This window comes from Phyllostomus discolor, chromosome 3 (genome assembly GCF_004126475.2).
Source record: "Phyllostomus discolor isolate MPI-MPIP mPhyDis1 chromosome 3, mPhyDis1.pri.v3, whole genome shotgun sequence".
Lineage (NCBI taxonomy): Eukaryota > Metazoa > Chordata > Mammalia > Chiroptera > Phyllostomidae > Phyllostomus > Phyllostomus discolor.
Window position 1 is genome coordinate 75,607,026 of NC_040905.2, and position 16,325 is coordinate 75,623,350.

At 37.7% G+C, this 16,325-nt stretch overlaps 1 protein-coding gene across 15 annotated transcripts in view; it reads left to right on the plus strand.

The window, feature by feature from the left end:
• The window catches only part of APC (APC regulator of WNT signaling pathway), a 154,441-nt gene extending 138,510 nt beyond the window's left edge, over positions 1-15,931 (plus strand). For all 15 annotated transcript variants that reach the window (XM_028508345.2, XM_036020660.1, XM_036020655.1 and 12 more), the window contains 4 exons: positions 261-338; positions 636-752; positions 5,882-6,096; positions 7,460-15,931. In XM_028508345.2, coding sequence (XP_028364146.1) covers positions 261-338; positions 636-752; positions 5,882-6,096; positions 7,460-14,045 — 6,996 coding nt within the window. In that variant the 3' untranslated portion in view covers positions 14,046-15,931. The remainder of the gene's footprint in view (positions 1-260; positions 339-635; positions 753-5,881; positions 6,097-7,459) is intronic.
• The last annotated feature ends 394 nt before the right edge of the window (positions 15,932-16,325 follow it).

Consider the following 16,325-nt stretch of genomic DNA (forward strand, 5'->3'; position numbering starts at 1 on the left):
TTAAAACCCTTTGCTTCTCATTTCTTATCATTTTTTCACTTTAGTTTTCCAATTTGCCAAAAGAAGAACAGATATAGCAAAAAATTAGGAGGGTATTTGTCCTTCATTTGTGTAATCTGATTCTAAATTTTTGTGAGTAAAATATTAGCTTTAATTAAAATGGGTCAGTTAAAACTGTATTTGAAGTTTAGTAGTCAAAAATAAAGCCCAGCTCCAAGTGGCCTTGTAATGACCCTCTGTTCCATATCTGATTTTTGCAGGCCACACTCTGCTCCATGAAAGGCTGCATGAGAGCACTGGTCGCCCAACTGAAGTCGGAGAGTGAGGACTTACAGCAGGTACTGCTTAGAATTTCAAATGTTCTTCTAGGATATCAGCTGCTGACTTTCCTGATTTAGATTAATTTAAGCTGTGACTCAGTGTTTAGTATTTCATGTTTAAATTACAATTATATTAACACCAGAATAAAGGATAATAACTATATGGTAGGAATTCCTTTGGGTACCATATTAGGATTTAAGAGGAATTTCTTAATAGATTTCTACTCTTCTCTCTAGTATTAAAAACAAAAAACAAAATACAACTAGTATAAATTATTTTATATACAAAAGTTCTAAAATTGAATTCATTTTCAGGTTATTGCAAGTGTTTTGAGGAATTTGTCTTGGAGAGCAGATGTAAATAGTAAAAAGACATTGCGTGAAGTTGGAAGTGTGAAAGCATTGATGGAGTGTGCTTTGGAAGTTAAAAAGGTACCTTTGGAAACATTTAGTACTATAATGTGATTTCACCTTGGAATACTTTTTTGTCACTCTCCCACCATTGAAAGTCCCTAATTCCTGACCTGTTTATCTCACCAATCCTTAGTCTAGACTACTCCAGACTCCTAAAGTATTCAGATGGAAAAGCAGGTACTGTGGCCTAGTGTAAGTCAGGGTTTCTCAGATCCGGCACTATTGACATCTTGGCCCAGATAATTCTTTGGGGGAACTGACCTGTGTTTTGTGGGATATTTAGCAGCCTTCCTAGTCTCTGCCCACTAGATGTCAGTACACCCTCCCCTTGGTCATGACAGTCAAAAATGTCTCCAGAGATTATCAATGTCCCCCAGAAGGGAGGAGGGACCAAGTCACCCCCAGTTGAGAATTGCTGGTATAAATGTTACCTCTATGCTCTTAAAATCTGAACCCCCTGAAGTCCTCAAATTGTCATGGTCAGCTTATCAAGAGGTGGTCAGACTCAAGAGCTAGCAATCTCCAAATAATCATTTGTTTATAAGAAGAAGTATGTCTAGGTGGGTATCTATTTCAGAAACTAAGCTATTTTTTTTTTTAATTAAACTTGAAATTTAGGAAGGAGTACTCAAGTCTTTGCCATTGCAGGCTTCCTTTTACCCAACCAGTCCTCCTAGAACTACTGTCTACATTTTTTTTCTTTAAAATTTTCTTTTCAAAGAAAGCAAAAAGTTTTATTTTTTGTTTATTTATGTATTTTGCTAAATTATTTTATACCTGGAAAACCCAGTAAAATCAACTGGAAATTATTAGAAGTAAGAAATATATTTAACTAAATAACTGATATAAAGATAATACGCTGTATTCAAATATAGCCCTGGCTGGTGTGGCTCAGTGAATTGAGAGCTGGCCTATGAACCAAAGGGTCACTGGTTTGATTCCCAGTCTGGGCACATGCCTGGGTTATGGGCCAGGTCCACAGTAGGGGGCGCATGAGAGGCAGCCACACACTGGTGTTTCTCTCCCTCTCTTTCTCCTTCCCTTCCCTCTAAAAATAAAATAAATAAAATCCTCAAATATACTTAAGATCTGCATAATGTTAGCTTTAAAACACTACTGAATTGGCAGAATACTTGCACCAGTGCTACCGAAAAGAAGACATGAATGGCCAGTAAGCACTTGAAAATATACTCAACAGCATTAGTCACCAGAAAAAAAATAAATTAAAACCACAATGAGATGCCATTATACATGGTATATTAGTTAAAATTTAAAGATTGACCGAGTATTGTCAAGGATGTCAAACAGCTGGAATTTTTCAGGCACTGCTGATGGGAATGTAAAATGGTATAACCACTTTAGAGAACATTTGTCAGTGTTTTAAAAAGTTAAACATACACCTACCTTACAACATAGACATTTTACTCCTTAAATATTTACCCAAGAGGAGCAAAAATTTACATTCACACAAAGACTTACGCACAAATGGTCACAGAAATATTATTTGTGGTAGCCAAAAACTAGAAGTAATTCTAATGTCCATCAACAGGTAAATAGGTAAACCAATTGTGGAATGTCCAAAATGGAATACTATTAGGCTATAAAAAGAATGAACTGTTCATGCAATAAACTGTAAAGACAGAAAACATGAGTAGTTGCCTGAGGTTGAGGGAGGATCACAAGGAGTTACTAGGAAATCTGGGGGAATGACACATACCTGTGTTGCAAGTTTGGTCCCTGGTCGGCGCACGTATGGAAAGCAAACCAATATATGTTTCCATTCCTTTTTCTCTCCCTTCCTCTCTTTCTCGGGAATCAATAAATGCATGTATTTTGTAAATGTCATTAGAATCTTTATAGGATTACATTCAGTTTGTAGATGACTTCAGATTGTGTGAGCACTTTTGCAATACTAATTCTTGTGATCCATGAACACAAGATATCTTTCTATTGTGCCTCCTTCAACTTCTTTTATCACAAAGTCTTGTAGGTTTCAGTATACAGATTTTTTACCTTCTTGGTTAAATTTATTTCTAAGTATTTTATTGCTTTTGATCCTATCATAAATTGGATTGTTTTTCTTTATTTCTCTTTCAGATAATTCATTGTTAGTATATAAAAGCACAACTGATTTTTGTATGTTGCAACTTTGCTGAATATGTTTATTCTAACAATGTTTTGGTGAGCCTTTAGAGTTTATCATATACAAGATCATGTCACCTGCAAACAGAAAATTATAATACTTCTTTTGCAAAAAAAGTCTGGGGGATGAAATATGTGTTTGTTGTCTTGATTGGTGATGGTTTCTTGGTATACATGTACATCAAAGGTGATCAGATTGCACACTTGAAATTTATTGTTCTCCAGTTATACCTCAGTAAAGTTGTACAAAGAAATTAGTACTATACACACTTTAAGGCTCCTAATCTAATCAAACCTGCATATTTTCAGAAAGGTTTAATGGTTTGTATATATTATGGGAACTTGTACTGCTGCTGAATCACTCAGGACTTTATTATCTTTAAAGAACCTTAGAGATTTACATGCATTCTAATTGCTACAACCCATGAAAGCTAGATTAAAAAATACATCCTACCAGGGAACATAAAAGAAGACCATAGTAAATGGAAAGGCATACTCTGTTCTTATAAAGGAAGAGTAGTATTTTAAAGATCATTTCTCCCTAAAGTCATATATAATTTTCAAATTCGAGTCCAATCTTGGAAAAAACTAGCCTTTAGAAATGTATATACCCAGTTCTGGTTTGGGCCTGCTTCTGGTTATCAGTATTAAAATTGATTTGTTCCCTCTTTTTCTACATTCAGTGCAATAGTCATCAACATTCCCTTTCTCAATTCTTCATCTTTTCCTCAACTTCATTTACTACTAGTGACCAAGAGAATCAGCACTACCTGCCATAGTCCTCATACACTGTGTCGTTTTAACTTCATTCAGCTGGCTCTTCCTCTTCCGCACAGCAGAACCTTTCCTTCACCTGCAGTCGGTGTGCCAAGTGTTGCTGTTCACTCAAAGATGTTAGCCCCTTACTATTGTCCTTTATATCTTCTCTGATGGATAGAGAAGAAAGCCTTTTATGTCACAACTACCTACAGGAAGCCCAGTATTTTGGAAACTTAAAAAAAAAATCACTGTTACTTTTAATTCCTGCAGTGTAACAACTCAGACCCTGAACAAGTCACTTGCTCCATTTCTTAACTGGTATACCTTCTTCAGTCCCTCTTAATTTTGCTTCTAACAGAATCTAGATTTATACATTAACTTGGGTTTTTATTATCTGCCTACACCTATATTTGTTACTTTTTGCTGACACACCTTGTTGAAGATCCTCCCTTTGTTTTTACCACCTGCACTCTCAGCCTCTAGCCATTTCTTCATTTCCCTTAATCTAGCTGTAAAGCTTCTTTGAAACAAACTCTGGTCCCTGTACTGGTAGTCTTGTAGAGAGCAACTTCTATTTCCCTACCTTCAACTCTCCCTCTGCACCAGTTACAGAATAAAAGCTCACACTCCTCTAAACTCCTGCTACCCACCCCATTCTCAGGATACTTTGAATGTCCTGCCATTATATCAAGCATAAAATTGAGCCCTTATCCTTCTCCAATCTTGATTGGTGAAAGCACTTCTCCTCTGCTTCCTCATAAATAGTATCTAAACCTGTTCCTAGATTGTTTCATTTAATGTCCTGATGAAGAGAATACAGTGTCTATTTATTGGATTAGACCTCATATGTCTACTATGACATTTAAGACCTTCTTTGACCTCTCTGACCTTAATTCTCACTACTCCCCAGAACAGACTTTGATCTCCTCTCCCTCTTCTCTGTCCTTCAGTTCTCCCTTGCTGATTCCCACTTCCATGCTTTTCCTCATTCTAATTCCCCTGACAGGAGAAACTGTCTCTGAGTGTACAGGACTTCTACTAAGCTGCTCTCCCCGATGACATATTTTATTTGATTAAATTTAGGTGGACACTTTCTTTCCTTTAGAGTACTTTGTTTTATTGAAGTGTAGGGGTTTTTGTTGTTGTTGTTGTTGTTGTCGTTTTAAGATTTTATTTATTTATTTTCAGAGAGGGAAGGGAGGGAGGGAGAGGGAGGGAGGGACGGAGGGAGGGAGAAAGAGAGAAGGAGAGAGAGAGGAACATCAATGTGCAGTTGCTGGCGGTCGTGGCCTGCAACCCAGGCATGTACCTTGACTGGGAATCAAACCTGCGACACTTTGGTTCGCAGCCCGAGCTCAATCCACTGAGCTACGCCAGCCAGGGCTGAAGTGTAGTTTGTATCTCTTTCTCCCCAAAGTAAATTGTTGACACCTTCAAGTGGGTATCAATTTGCTGTGTTTCTGTCCTCTGGAGTACCTCTAATTGTGATAGGCACAGAGTAGATTTATAATGGATGTTTATTCCTTATTTGACTTGTAGTAAGAGGAAAGACTGGCATCAGGGTCATGGCAGGTTTTGACCAAGTATCTTTAATTGTATATACAGAGTGTTTCTGCAGCTGTTACAATTTGACAGATTGCTATAGTCTTGTATACCTGGGATTCCTGGGTTTGAAATTACTGTGTTTATTTGAGATTTTTAGGAATTGAAGGTTTTCAGTTGTGCTTTATTTTTAATGAGTTGTATTGTTACTTTTGAATCAACTACATGTAAATATATATGTGTTTTATACAACCAGAATATGGTACATACTTCTCTGCAACTTGCTTTTTTCATTTAATAACACTTCTTAGATATGGTGTAGATATCAGCATAGAGAAAGTTTTTTGTAGTTTCTGTCATCCTCATAATGTTATCTTTTCAGCATGTACATCAGTTCTGTTTGTATTGTAATAAGCTCTTGTAAGATATGTGCACGCCATCTGAACACTCAGAATGTATTTCAGAAAGGTTATTAGTTTAATACTGTGTTCTGCGTATTGTATGAGGCTACGAGTAACTTAAGTTCCATTTGTTATTTTAATGAAAGTTTTCCTAAATGGGGAATTCCTAACACTTTACCAGTAAAGTGTGAGCAGCGAGGGAGATTTTAAAAAATAATAATTTACTCAACATAAGTAAACATAGAAGTTATGAGAGACACGTTTCAGCTCTAATTAGATGACATGTAATTTGTTTCTTAATAGGAATCAACCCTGAAAAGCGTATTGAGTGCCTTATGGAATTTGTCAGCACATTGCACTGAGAATAAAGCCGATATATGTGCTGTAGATGGTGCGCTCGCATTTTTGGTTGGCACTCTCACTTACCGGAGCCAGACAAACACCTTAGCCATTATTGAAAGTGGAGGTGGGATATTACGGAATGTGTCCAGCTTGATAGCTACAAATGAGGACCACAGGTAAATACAGAGTTTTTGTATTACTTTTTAATGAATTCGTGTAGAATTCATTTTTTCAAAAAGATCCATTGGTTTTGTGTGATTATGCAAGTTCTAAGCCAAACTACATTTATTGTGGTGCAAAGATAACTATTAATTTCTAATTTACTCATTAGTATATTCTAATAAAAGTTCACAGTATCACACAGATGTCTAGAAATGAACAAATGATAAAGTCACAAAAACAAATCATATGGATATGATCCAGAGAGTATAGTGGTTTTCCTTTTTTCTAATGGTGTTTTAATATCAGTAATCCTATTGTTTAGCCAACAGCCATTCCTCCAGTCTACTGGAGCTGTGATATCTACGAGAGCGCCTCAGATACAGGGTGCACATTTTTAGAACTTGGGCTTTCTAGTATGCCAACAAAAGTATGAATATCTTCCACAGCATATTCATTTTATTCACTATTCTTCCTCTCTCATTTTCAAAAAGACTACGTGGTACTTTTAGTAAAAGAACCTGTAAAGAATACAAACATCTTTTCTTTAAGTTTTTTATGTATTAATTACAAGCTGTATAGCCCTTTCTGCTATGCAAAGAAGACTTTTTAAATTCAGTAAGCACTCAGGTGTCTACTCGGCTGCTGAGGAAAGACCACCATGTTAAAGCTCATTGTACATCACTGCCAAACAATTTTAAAGTCCACAAAAGTGGAATATGTTGTCATTAACTTCAGCTTACCCTGCATTAAGTAAGCTGTAGCTCTTCAAGTCTCAAAGTTCATTATGTTCATTCTCAGCCCTTGTTTTTGTAGTGAAAAATGTTTTGAAAACCTTTCTTTTACTTTCTATTTAGAAATAGTGACTACACCTGCAGTTTGCCAGAGAGCAGTTGTAAAGGGGGTGGCGGTATAACAGAATCAAGCTAGAGACATAGGTGAATTTGCTAATCTAGGCACTTACAGCATGCTCCTTAACTATAGAAAGAGCTACCGATTGATTGAATTACCCATAGTCCTTTTCAGTGTGATACATTTGTAGTCCTTAAACTAGGAAACTGTTACCATGCAAAGTAAATGTGTCTGCTGAAGAAAAAATTTAAAAAGCTATCACGTCAGAATAGGAAATGCAGAATAGATTAAAATGAATATAATACTTATTTTAGTCTGACAGAAGAGTACTTTAAAACAATAAACCTTAAATGAACTAAGACCAAAACAAAATGTGAAATGCTTGGAATTTATAGTATAATTTTTATACAGTTTTATTATGCCTCTTTTAGTAGTTGTCTTTAGATTTAAATTTGTTTTCTATCTTTTTATTTATTGTTACTACAAACAGATTTTGATCCTAATTTTGTAATCTTGTTTTTATTTCAGGCAAATTCTAAGAGAAAACAATTGCCTGCAAACCTTATTACAACACTTAAAATCTCACAGTTTGACAATAGTCAGTAATGCATGTGGAACCTTGTGGAATCTCTCAGCAAGAAATCCTAAAGACCAGGAAGCATTATGGGACATGGGGGCAGTCAGCATGCTCAAGAATCTCATTCACTCAAAGCACAAAATGATTGCCATGGGAAGTGCTGCAGCTTTAAGGAATCTCATGGCAAATAGACCCACAAAGTATAAAGATGCCAATATTATGTCTCCTGGTTCAAGTTTGCCATCTCTTCATGTCAGGAAACAAAAAGCTCTGGAAGCAGAATTAGACGCTCAGCACTTATCAGAAACTTTTGACAATATTGACAATTTAAGTCCCAAGACATCTCATCGTAGTAAGCAAAGACACAAGCAAAGTCTTTATGGTGACTATGTTTTTGACACCAATCGACATGATGATAACAGGTCAGACAATTTTAATACAGGAAACATGACTGTCCTTTCACCATATTTAAATACTACGGTGTTGCCCAGCTCCTCATCATCCAGAGGAAGTTTAGATAGTTCTCGTTCTGAAAAAGATAGAAGTTTGGAGAGAGAACGAGGAATTAGCCTAGGCAACTACCACCCAGCAACAGAAAATCCAGGAACCTCTTCAAAGCGAGGTTTGCAGATTTCCACCACTGCAGCTCAGATTGCTAAAGTCATGGAAGAGGTAGCAGCCATTCACACCTCTCAGGAAGATAGAAGTTCTGGGTCTACCACAGAGTTACATTGTGGGGCAGATGAGAGGAATGCACTAAGAAGAAGCTCTACTACTCACACACATTCAAACACTTACAACTTCACTAAATCAGAAAATTCAAATAGGACATGTTCTATGCCTTATGCCAAATTGGAATATAAGAGGTCTTCAAATGATAGTTTAAATAGTGTCAGCAGTAGTGATGGTTATGGTAAAAGAGGTCAAATGAAACCTTCGATTGAATCCTATTCTGAAGATGATGAAAGTAAATGTTGCAGCTATGGTCAATATCCAGCTGACCTAGCTCATAAAATACACAGTGCAAATCATATGGATGATAATGATGGAGAACTAGATACGCCAATAAATTATAGTCTTAAATATTCAGATGAGCAGCTGAACTCGGGAAGGCAGAGTCCTTCCCAGAATGAAAGATGGGCAAGACCCAAACATATAATAGAAGATGAAATGAAACACAGTGAGCAGAGACAATCAAGGAGTCAAAGCACAACTTACCCTGTATATACTGAGAGCACTGATGATAAACACCTCAAGTTCCAACCACATTTTGGGCAGCAAGAATGTGTTTCCCCATATAGGTCAAGAGGAGCCAATGGTTCAGAAACAAATCGAGTGGGTTCTAATCATACAATTAATCAAAATGTAAACCAGTCTTTGTGTCAGGAAGATGACTATGAAGATGATAAGCCAACCAACTACAGTGAACGTTACTCTGAGGAAGAACAGCATGAAGAGGAAGAGAGACCAACAAACTATAGCATAAAGTATAATGAAGAAAAACATCATGTGGATCAGCCTATTGATTATAGTTTAAAATATTCCACAGACATTCCTTCCTCACAGAAACCATCATTTTCATTCTCAAAGAGTTCCTCTGGACAAAGCACTAAGTCTGAACACATCTCTACAAGCAGTGAGAATACATCCACACCTTCATCTAATCCCAAGAGGCAGAATCAGCTCCACCCAAGTTCAGCACAAAGCAGAAATGGTCAGGCTCAAAAAGCCACCTCTTGCAAAGTTCCCTCTATCAACCAAGAGACAATACAGACCTACTGTGTGGAAGATACCCCAATATGTTTTTCAAGGTGTAGTTCATTATCATCTTTGTCATCAGCTGAAGATGAAATAGGATGTGATCAGACAACACAGGAGACAGATTCTGCTAATACGCTACAGGTAGCAGAAATAAAAGAAAACAGTGGAACTAGATCAACTGAAGGTTCTGTGAGTGAAGTTCCAGCAGTGTCACAGCACATTAGAACTAAATCCAGCAGACTCCCAGCTTCTGGTTTATCTTCAGAATCAGCCAGGCACAAAGCTGTTGAACTTTCTTCAGGGGCCAAATCTCCATCAAAAAGTGGTGCCCAGACGCCTAAAAGTCCACCAGAGCACTACGTTCAGGAGACTCCACTCATGTTTAGTAGATGTACTTCTGTCAGTTCACTTGATAGTTTTGAGAGTCGTTCAATTGCCAGCTCGGTTCAGAGTGAACCCTGCAGTGGAATGGTAAGTGGCATTGTAAGTCCCAGTGACCTTCCAGATAGCCCTGGGCAAACCATGCCACCAAGCAGAAGTAAAACCCCTCCTCCTCCACCTCCTCCTCCTCAGACAGTTCAAGCTAAACAAGAGTTAACTAAAAATAAAGTACCTAATGCTGAAAAGAGAGAAAGTGGACCTAAGCAAGCTGCTGTAAATGCTGCAGTTCAGAGGGTCCAGGTTCTTCCAGATGCTGATACTTTATTACATTTTGCCACAGAAAGTACTCCAGATGGGTTTTCTTGTTCATCTAGCCTGAGTGCACTGAGCCTCGATGAGCCATTCATACAGAAAGATGTGGAATTAAGAATAATGCCTCCAGTTCAGGAAAATGACAATGCAAATGAAACAGAATCTGAGCAGCCTGAAGAATCAAATGAAAATCAGGACAAAGAGGCACAAAAACCTGATTCTGAAAAAGATTTATTAGATGATTCAGATGATGATGATATTGAAATACTAGAAGAATGTATTATTTCTGCCATGCCAACAAAATCGGCACGCAAAGCCAAAAAGCCAGCCCAGGGTGCTTCAAAATTACCTCCACCTGTAGCAAGGAAACCAAGTCAACTGCCTGTGTACAAACTTCTGCCATCACAAAACAGGATACAAGCACAAAAGCATGTTAGTTTTACACCAGGAGATGATATGCCACGGGTGTATTGTGTAGAAGGGACACCTATAAACTTTTCCACCGCTACATCTCTAAGTGACCTAACAATAGAATCCCCTCCAAATGAGTTAGCTGCTGGAGAAGGAGTTAGAGCAGGGGCACAGACAGGCGAATTTGAAAAACGAGACACCATTCCTACAGAAGGCAGAAGTACAGATGAGGCTCAAAGAGGAAAACCATCATCTATAACTGTACCTGAACTGGATGACAGTAAAACAGAAGAAGGTGATATTCTTGCAGAATGCATTAATTCTGCTATGCCCAAAGGAAAAAGTCACAAACCTTTCCGTGTGAAAAAGATAATGGACCAGGTCCAACAAGCATCTATGTCTTCATCTGGGACTAACAAGAATCAATTAGATAGTAAGAAGAAGAAACCTACTTCACCAGTAAAACCTATGCCACAAAACACTGAATATAGGACACGTGTAAAAAAAAATACAGATTCAAAAAATAACTTAAATGCTGAAAGAACTTTTTCAGATAATAAAGATTCAAAGAAACAGAACTTGAAAAATAATTCCAAGGACTTCAATGATAAGCTACCAAACAATGAAGATCGGGTTAGAGGAAGTTTTACTTTTGATTCTCCTCATCATTACACACCTATTGAAGGAACTCCATACTGCTTTTCACGAAATGATTCTTTGAGTTCTCTAGATTTTGATGATGATGATGTTGATCTTTCCAGGGAAAAGGCTGAATTAAGAAAGGGGAAAGACAATAAGGAATCAGAAGCTAAAGTTGCCAGTCACACAGAACTAACCTCCAGCCAACAATCAGGTAATAAGACACAAACTATTACAAAACATCCAATGAATCGAGGACAGTCTAATAAACCCATGCTACAGAAGCAATCCACTTTTCCCCAGTCATCCAAAGACATACCAGACAGAGGGGCAGCAACTGATGAAAAATTACAGAATTTTGCTATTGAAAATACACCAGTTTGCTTTTCTCGAAATTCTTCTCTAAGTTCTCTTAGTGACATTGATCAAGAAAACAACAACAACAAAGAAAATGAACCTATCAAAGAGACCCAGCCTGCTGACTCACAGGTAGAACCAAGTAAACCTCAGGGTTCAGGTTATGCTCCTAAATCATTTCACGTTGAAGATACCCCTGTTTGTTTCTCAAGAAACAGTTCTCTCAGTTCTCTCAGTATTGATTCTGAAGATGACCTGTTGCAAGAATGTATAAGTTCTGCAATGCCAAAAAAGAAGAAGCCTGCAAGGCTTAAGGGTGATAATGAAAAGCATAGTCCCAGAAATATGGGTGGCATATTAGCAGAAGATTTGACGCTTGATTTGAAAGATGTACAGAGACCAGATTCAGAGCATGGTTTATCCCCCGATTCAGAAAATTTTGATTGGAAAGCCATTCAGGAAGGTGCAAATTCCATAGTAAGTAGTTTGCATCAAGCTGCTGCTGCTGCATGTTTATCTAGACAAGCTTCATCTGATTCAGATTCCATCCTTTCACTGAAATCTGGAATCTCTCTGGGATCACCATTTCATCTTACACCTGATCAAGAGGAAAAACCCTTTACAAGTAATAAAGGCCCACGGATTCTGAAACCTGGGGAGAAAAGTACATTGGAATCTAAAAAGATGGAATCGGAAAATAAAGGAATCAAAGGAGGAAAAAAAGTTTATAAAAGTTTGATTACTGGGAAAGTTCGATCTAATTCCGAAGTTTCAAGCCAGTTGAAACAGCCCCTTCAAGCAAGCATGCCTTCAATATCTCGAGGTAGGACGATGATCCACATTCCAGGAGTTCGAAATAGCTCTTCAAGTACAAGTCCAGTTTCTAAAAAAGGCCCACCCCTTAAGACTCCAGCTTCCAAAAGCCCAAGTGAAGGTCAGACAGCCACCACTTCTCCCAGAGGAGCTAAGCCATCAGTGAAGTCAGAATTAAGCCCTGTTACCAGGCAGATGTCACAACAGGCAGGATCGAATAAAGGGTCTTCTAGATCAGGATCTAGAGATTCCACTCCTTCAAGACCAGTCCAGCAACCATTAAGTAGACCTATGCAGTCTCCAGGACGAAATTCAATTTCTCCTGGTAGAAATGGAATAAGTCCTCCTAACAAATTATCTCAACTGCCAAGGACATCATCCCCTAGTACTGCTTCAACCAAGTCCTCAGGTTCTGGGAAAATGTCATACACATCTCCAGGCAGACAGATGAGCCAGCAGAACCTTACCAAACAAGCAGGCTTATCCAAGAATGGCAATAGTATCCCAAGAAGTGAGTCTGCCTCCAAAGGACTAAATCAGATGAATAATAGCAATGGATCCAATAAAAAGGTAGAACTTTCTAGAATGTCTTCAACTAAATCAAGTGGAAGTGAATCTGATAGGTCAGAGAGACCTGTATTGGTACGCCAGTCAACTTTCATCAAAGAAGCTCCAAGCCCAACCCTAAGGAGAAAATTGGAGGAATCTGCTTCATTTGAATCTCTTTCTCCATCTTCTAGACCAGATTCTCCCACTAGGTCCCAGGCACAGACTCCAGTTTTAAGTCCTTCCCTTCCTGATATGTCTCTATCCACACATTCATCTGTTCAGGCTGGTGGGTGGCGAAAACTACCCCCTAATCTCAGTCCCACGATAGAGTATAATGACGGAAGACCAGCAAAGCGCCATGATATAGCACGCTCCCATTCTGAAAGTCCTTCCAGGCTTCCCATCAATAGGTCAGGAACCTGGAAACGTGAGCACAGTAAACATTCATCGTCCCTTCCTCGGGTGAGCACTTGGAGAAGAACTGGAAGTTCATCCTCAATTCTTTCTGCTTCATCAGAATCCAGTGAAAAAGCAAAAAGTGAAGATGAAAAACATGTGAACTATATTTCAGGAACCAAACAAACTAAGGAAAACCAAGAATCTACAAAAGGAACATGGAGAAAAATAAAAGAAAGTGAAATTTCTCCCACAAATTGTACTTCTCAGACCACTTCCTCAGGTGCTGCTAATGGTGCTGAATCAAAGACTCTAATTTATCAAATGGCACCTGCTGTTTCTAAAACAGAGGACGTTTGGGTAAGAATTGAGGACTGTCCCATTAACAACCCTAGATCCGGAAGGTCTCCCACAGGAAATACTCCCCCTGTGATTGACAGTGTTTCAGAAAAGGGAAATCCAAACGCTAAAGATTCAAAGGATAATCAGGGAAAACAAAATGTGGGAAATGGCAGTGGCCCCATACGCACCGCGGGTTTGGAAAACCGCCTGAACTCCTTTATTCAGGTAGATGCCCCAGACCAAAAAGGAAGTGAGGTGAAACTGGGACAAAATAACCCTGTCCCTGCGTTAGAGACTAATGAAGGTTCAATAGTTGAGCGTACCCCATTTGGTTCTAGCAGCTCCAGCAAACACAGTTCACCCAGTGGAACTGTTGCTGCCAGAGTGACTCCTTTTAATTACAACCCAAGCCCCAGGAAAAGCAGCGCAGATAGCACTTCAGCCCGGCCATCTCAGATCCCGACGCCAGTGAATAACAACACAAAGAAACGAGATTCAAAAACTGACAGCACAGAATCCAGTGGAACTCAAAGTCCTAAGCGCCATTCTGGGTCTTACCTTGTGACATCTGTTTAAAGAGCTTAATTAATGAAACTAAGAAAAGTATGTGTTAATTACAACTGCTATGTAGAAATTTTATTTCAAATGAAACTTTAAAAGACTGAAAATTTTTGTAAATAGGTTTGATTCTTGTTAGAAGGTTTTTGTTCTGGAAGCCATATTTGATAGTATACTTTGTCTTCACTGGTCACATTTTGGGAGGCACTCTCGATAGTTAGGAAGAAAATGGTAAAGCCAAGTATATTTGTACAGTATGTTTTACAGGTATTTAAGTAGCATCCCATCCCATCCCATCATCCTTTAATTATTGCTTGTCTTAAAATAATGAACACTACAGATAGAAGATATGATATATTGCTGTTATCAATCATTTCTAGAATATAAACTGACTAAACTTACATCAGGGAGAAATTAGTATTTATGCAAAAAAAAAAAAAACCATTCTGTTTTAGTCCTTGTGAGCCCATCTAACATCATAATTAATCATGTGGCTGTGAAATTCACAGTAATATGGTTCCCGATGAACAAGTTTACCTAGCCTGCTTTGCTTTACTGCATGAATGAAACTGATGGTTCAATTAACAGTTCTGTGGTCACATGATGTGCATTAGATAGCTGCAGTGTAACAATTTACACTCTTGTGCTCAAATATATATATATGTGTTAATTGTAAAACATTGAATGAAACTATTTTACCTGAACTAGATTTTATCTGAAAGTAGGTAGAATTTTTGCTATGCTGTAACTTGTTGTATATTCTGGTATCTGAGGTGAGATGGCTGCTCTTTTATTAATGAGACATGAATTGTGTCTCAACAGAAACTAAATGAACATTTCAGAATAAATTATTTGCTGTATGTAAACTGTTAATGAAATTGGTATTTGTTTGAAAGGTCTTACCACATTTGTATTAATAATTGTCAAAAGGGCCTCTTTTAAAAGCTTATATAAATTTTCTCTTCAAAATTCTATGCATTAAGAGTAAAATTCCTCCTACTGTAATAAAAACAATCGAAGCTGACTGTTCGCATTTAACCATTCCATGCATTGGCACTTAACCATTCCTGAAATTTATTTATATATGGTTAGCACTTTCTGATGTTTAATAGTTTTCCTCTTCATGTTTTTCTTATTCCACCAGAGTTGATTTAAAACATTCATTTAATAGCAATGTAAATTGCCTAGCATAGCCTAGGCATTGAACATAATAGGCCCACATCAAATATTTCTTTTTTTTCTTAATACAATTCTATACTTGAAAAATTGATTGATTATTCTTAGGTATATGTAGTCTCTTCCAAGCCTGTTTTGGAATGTAACTGTCTTGTCCCTTCGTCTTCTCCCTATTGCTACTGAGTCTGGAATGAACACCTTTTATCACCCTGTATGTTATGGCAAAACTCCAGCTACTAAGTATGTATAATCAGCACATGGCCATGTTCAGAAAATGAAGACCACGTGGAACCTCAAAAGTAGATGTAATACCATTAGGATATTCAAAAGACTATTTAAAACACCCTGCCTGTTGAGGAAAACTGTTTCAGACAGGTAGGGTTGTAGGGTATATGTGCCGCCTTCCTGACATGACAGGGTGAATCCACTTCATGAAGGAAGACAACCTGATACATTTATTAACAAAGATAATTTATCTTCCCAGCATTTGTTCTAAAAGATCAGAGAGTGTGGAAGATGATAAATATGTTTGTTCAATATATGAAATTTTATTTTTAATAAGTCATGTATTCTGCATTTGGAGAAGGGAAAAGATATTTAGATATGGTGGGGCAGTGGGAAAAGGCTGAGGAGGCGTAAGCACGTCTAGTGCCCTTGAAATCACATCATGTAGTTAGTTAACTACCTCTTACCTGTGTTTATTACTTACAGGTACTGAGGCTGATTTTTTTTTTAAATAAAATGTGCCAGTAAATAAAGTGCTCTGATTAGAAGTAAGGGATTTTACTCCATAGTCCACAGTCTTCACTGGACCGCTTTGCAAACACCTCATTTTCCTGCTCTTTGGACTATTATCTACATTTAAATTTTTGTCAAGTTTTATCTGAATGAAATACTTGGGAATAATAGTGCTAATTTATTTGTATTTTTCTTAGTCTGCCTTATCCAACAGGGATATGTGCATATAGGTCATATTTGTTTCCTCCTGTTTTAGTCCTGATTTTCTATTCTGAATTAGCGCATGCCAGTTTTTATAAACCACTTCCAATACTTTTATGGAAAGAGATGGGATGTAAGCCAATTAAAATTAAACTACCCTTTTCAAGTGAGGAAAAAAATTCT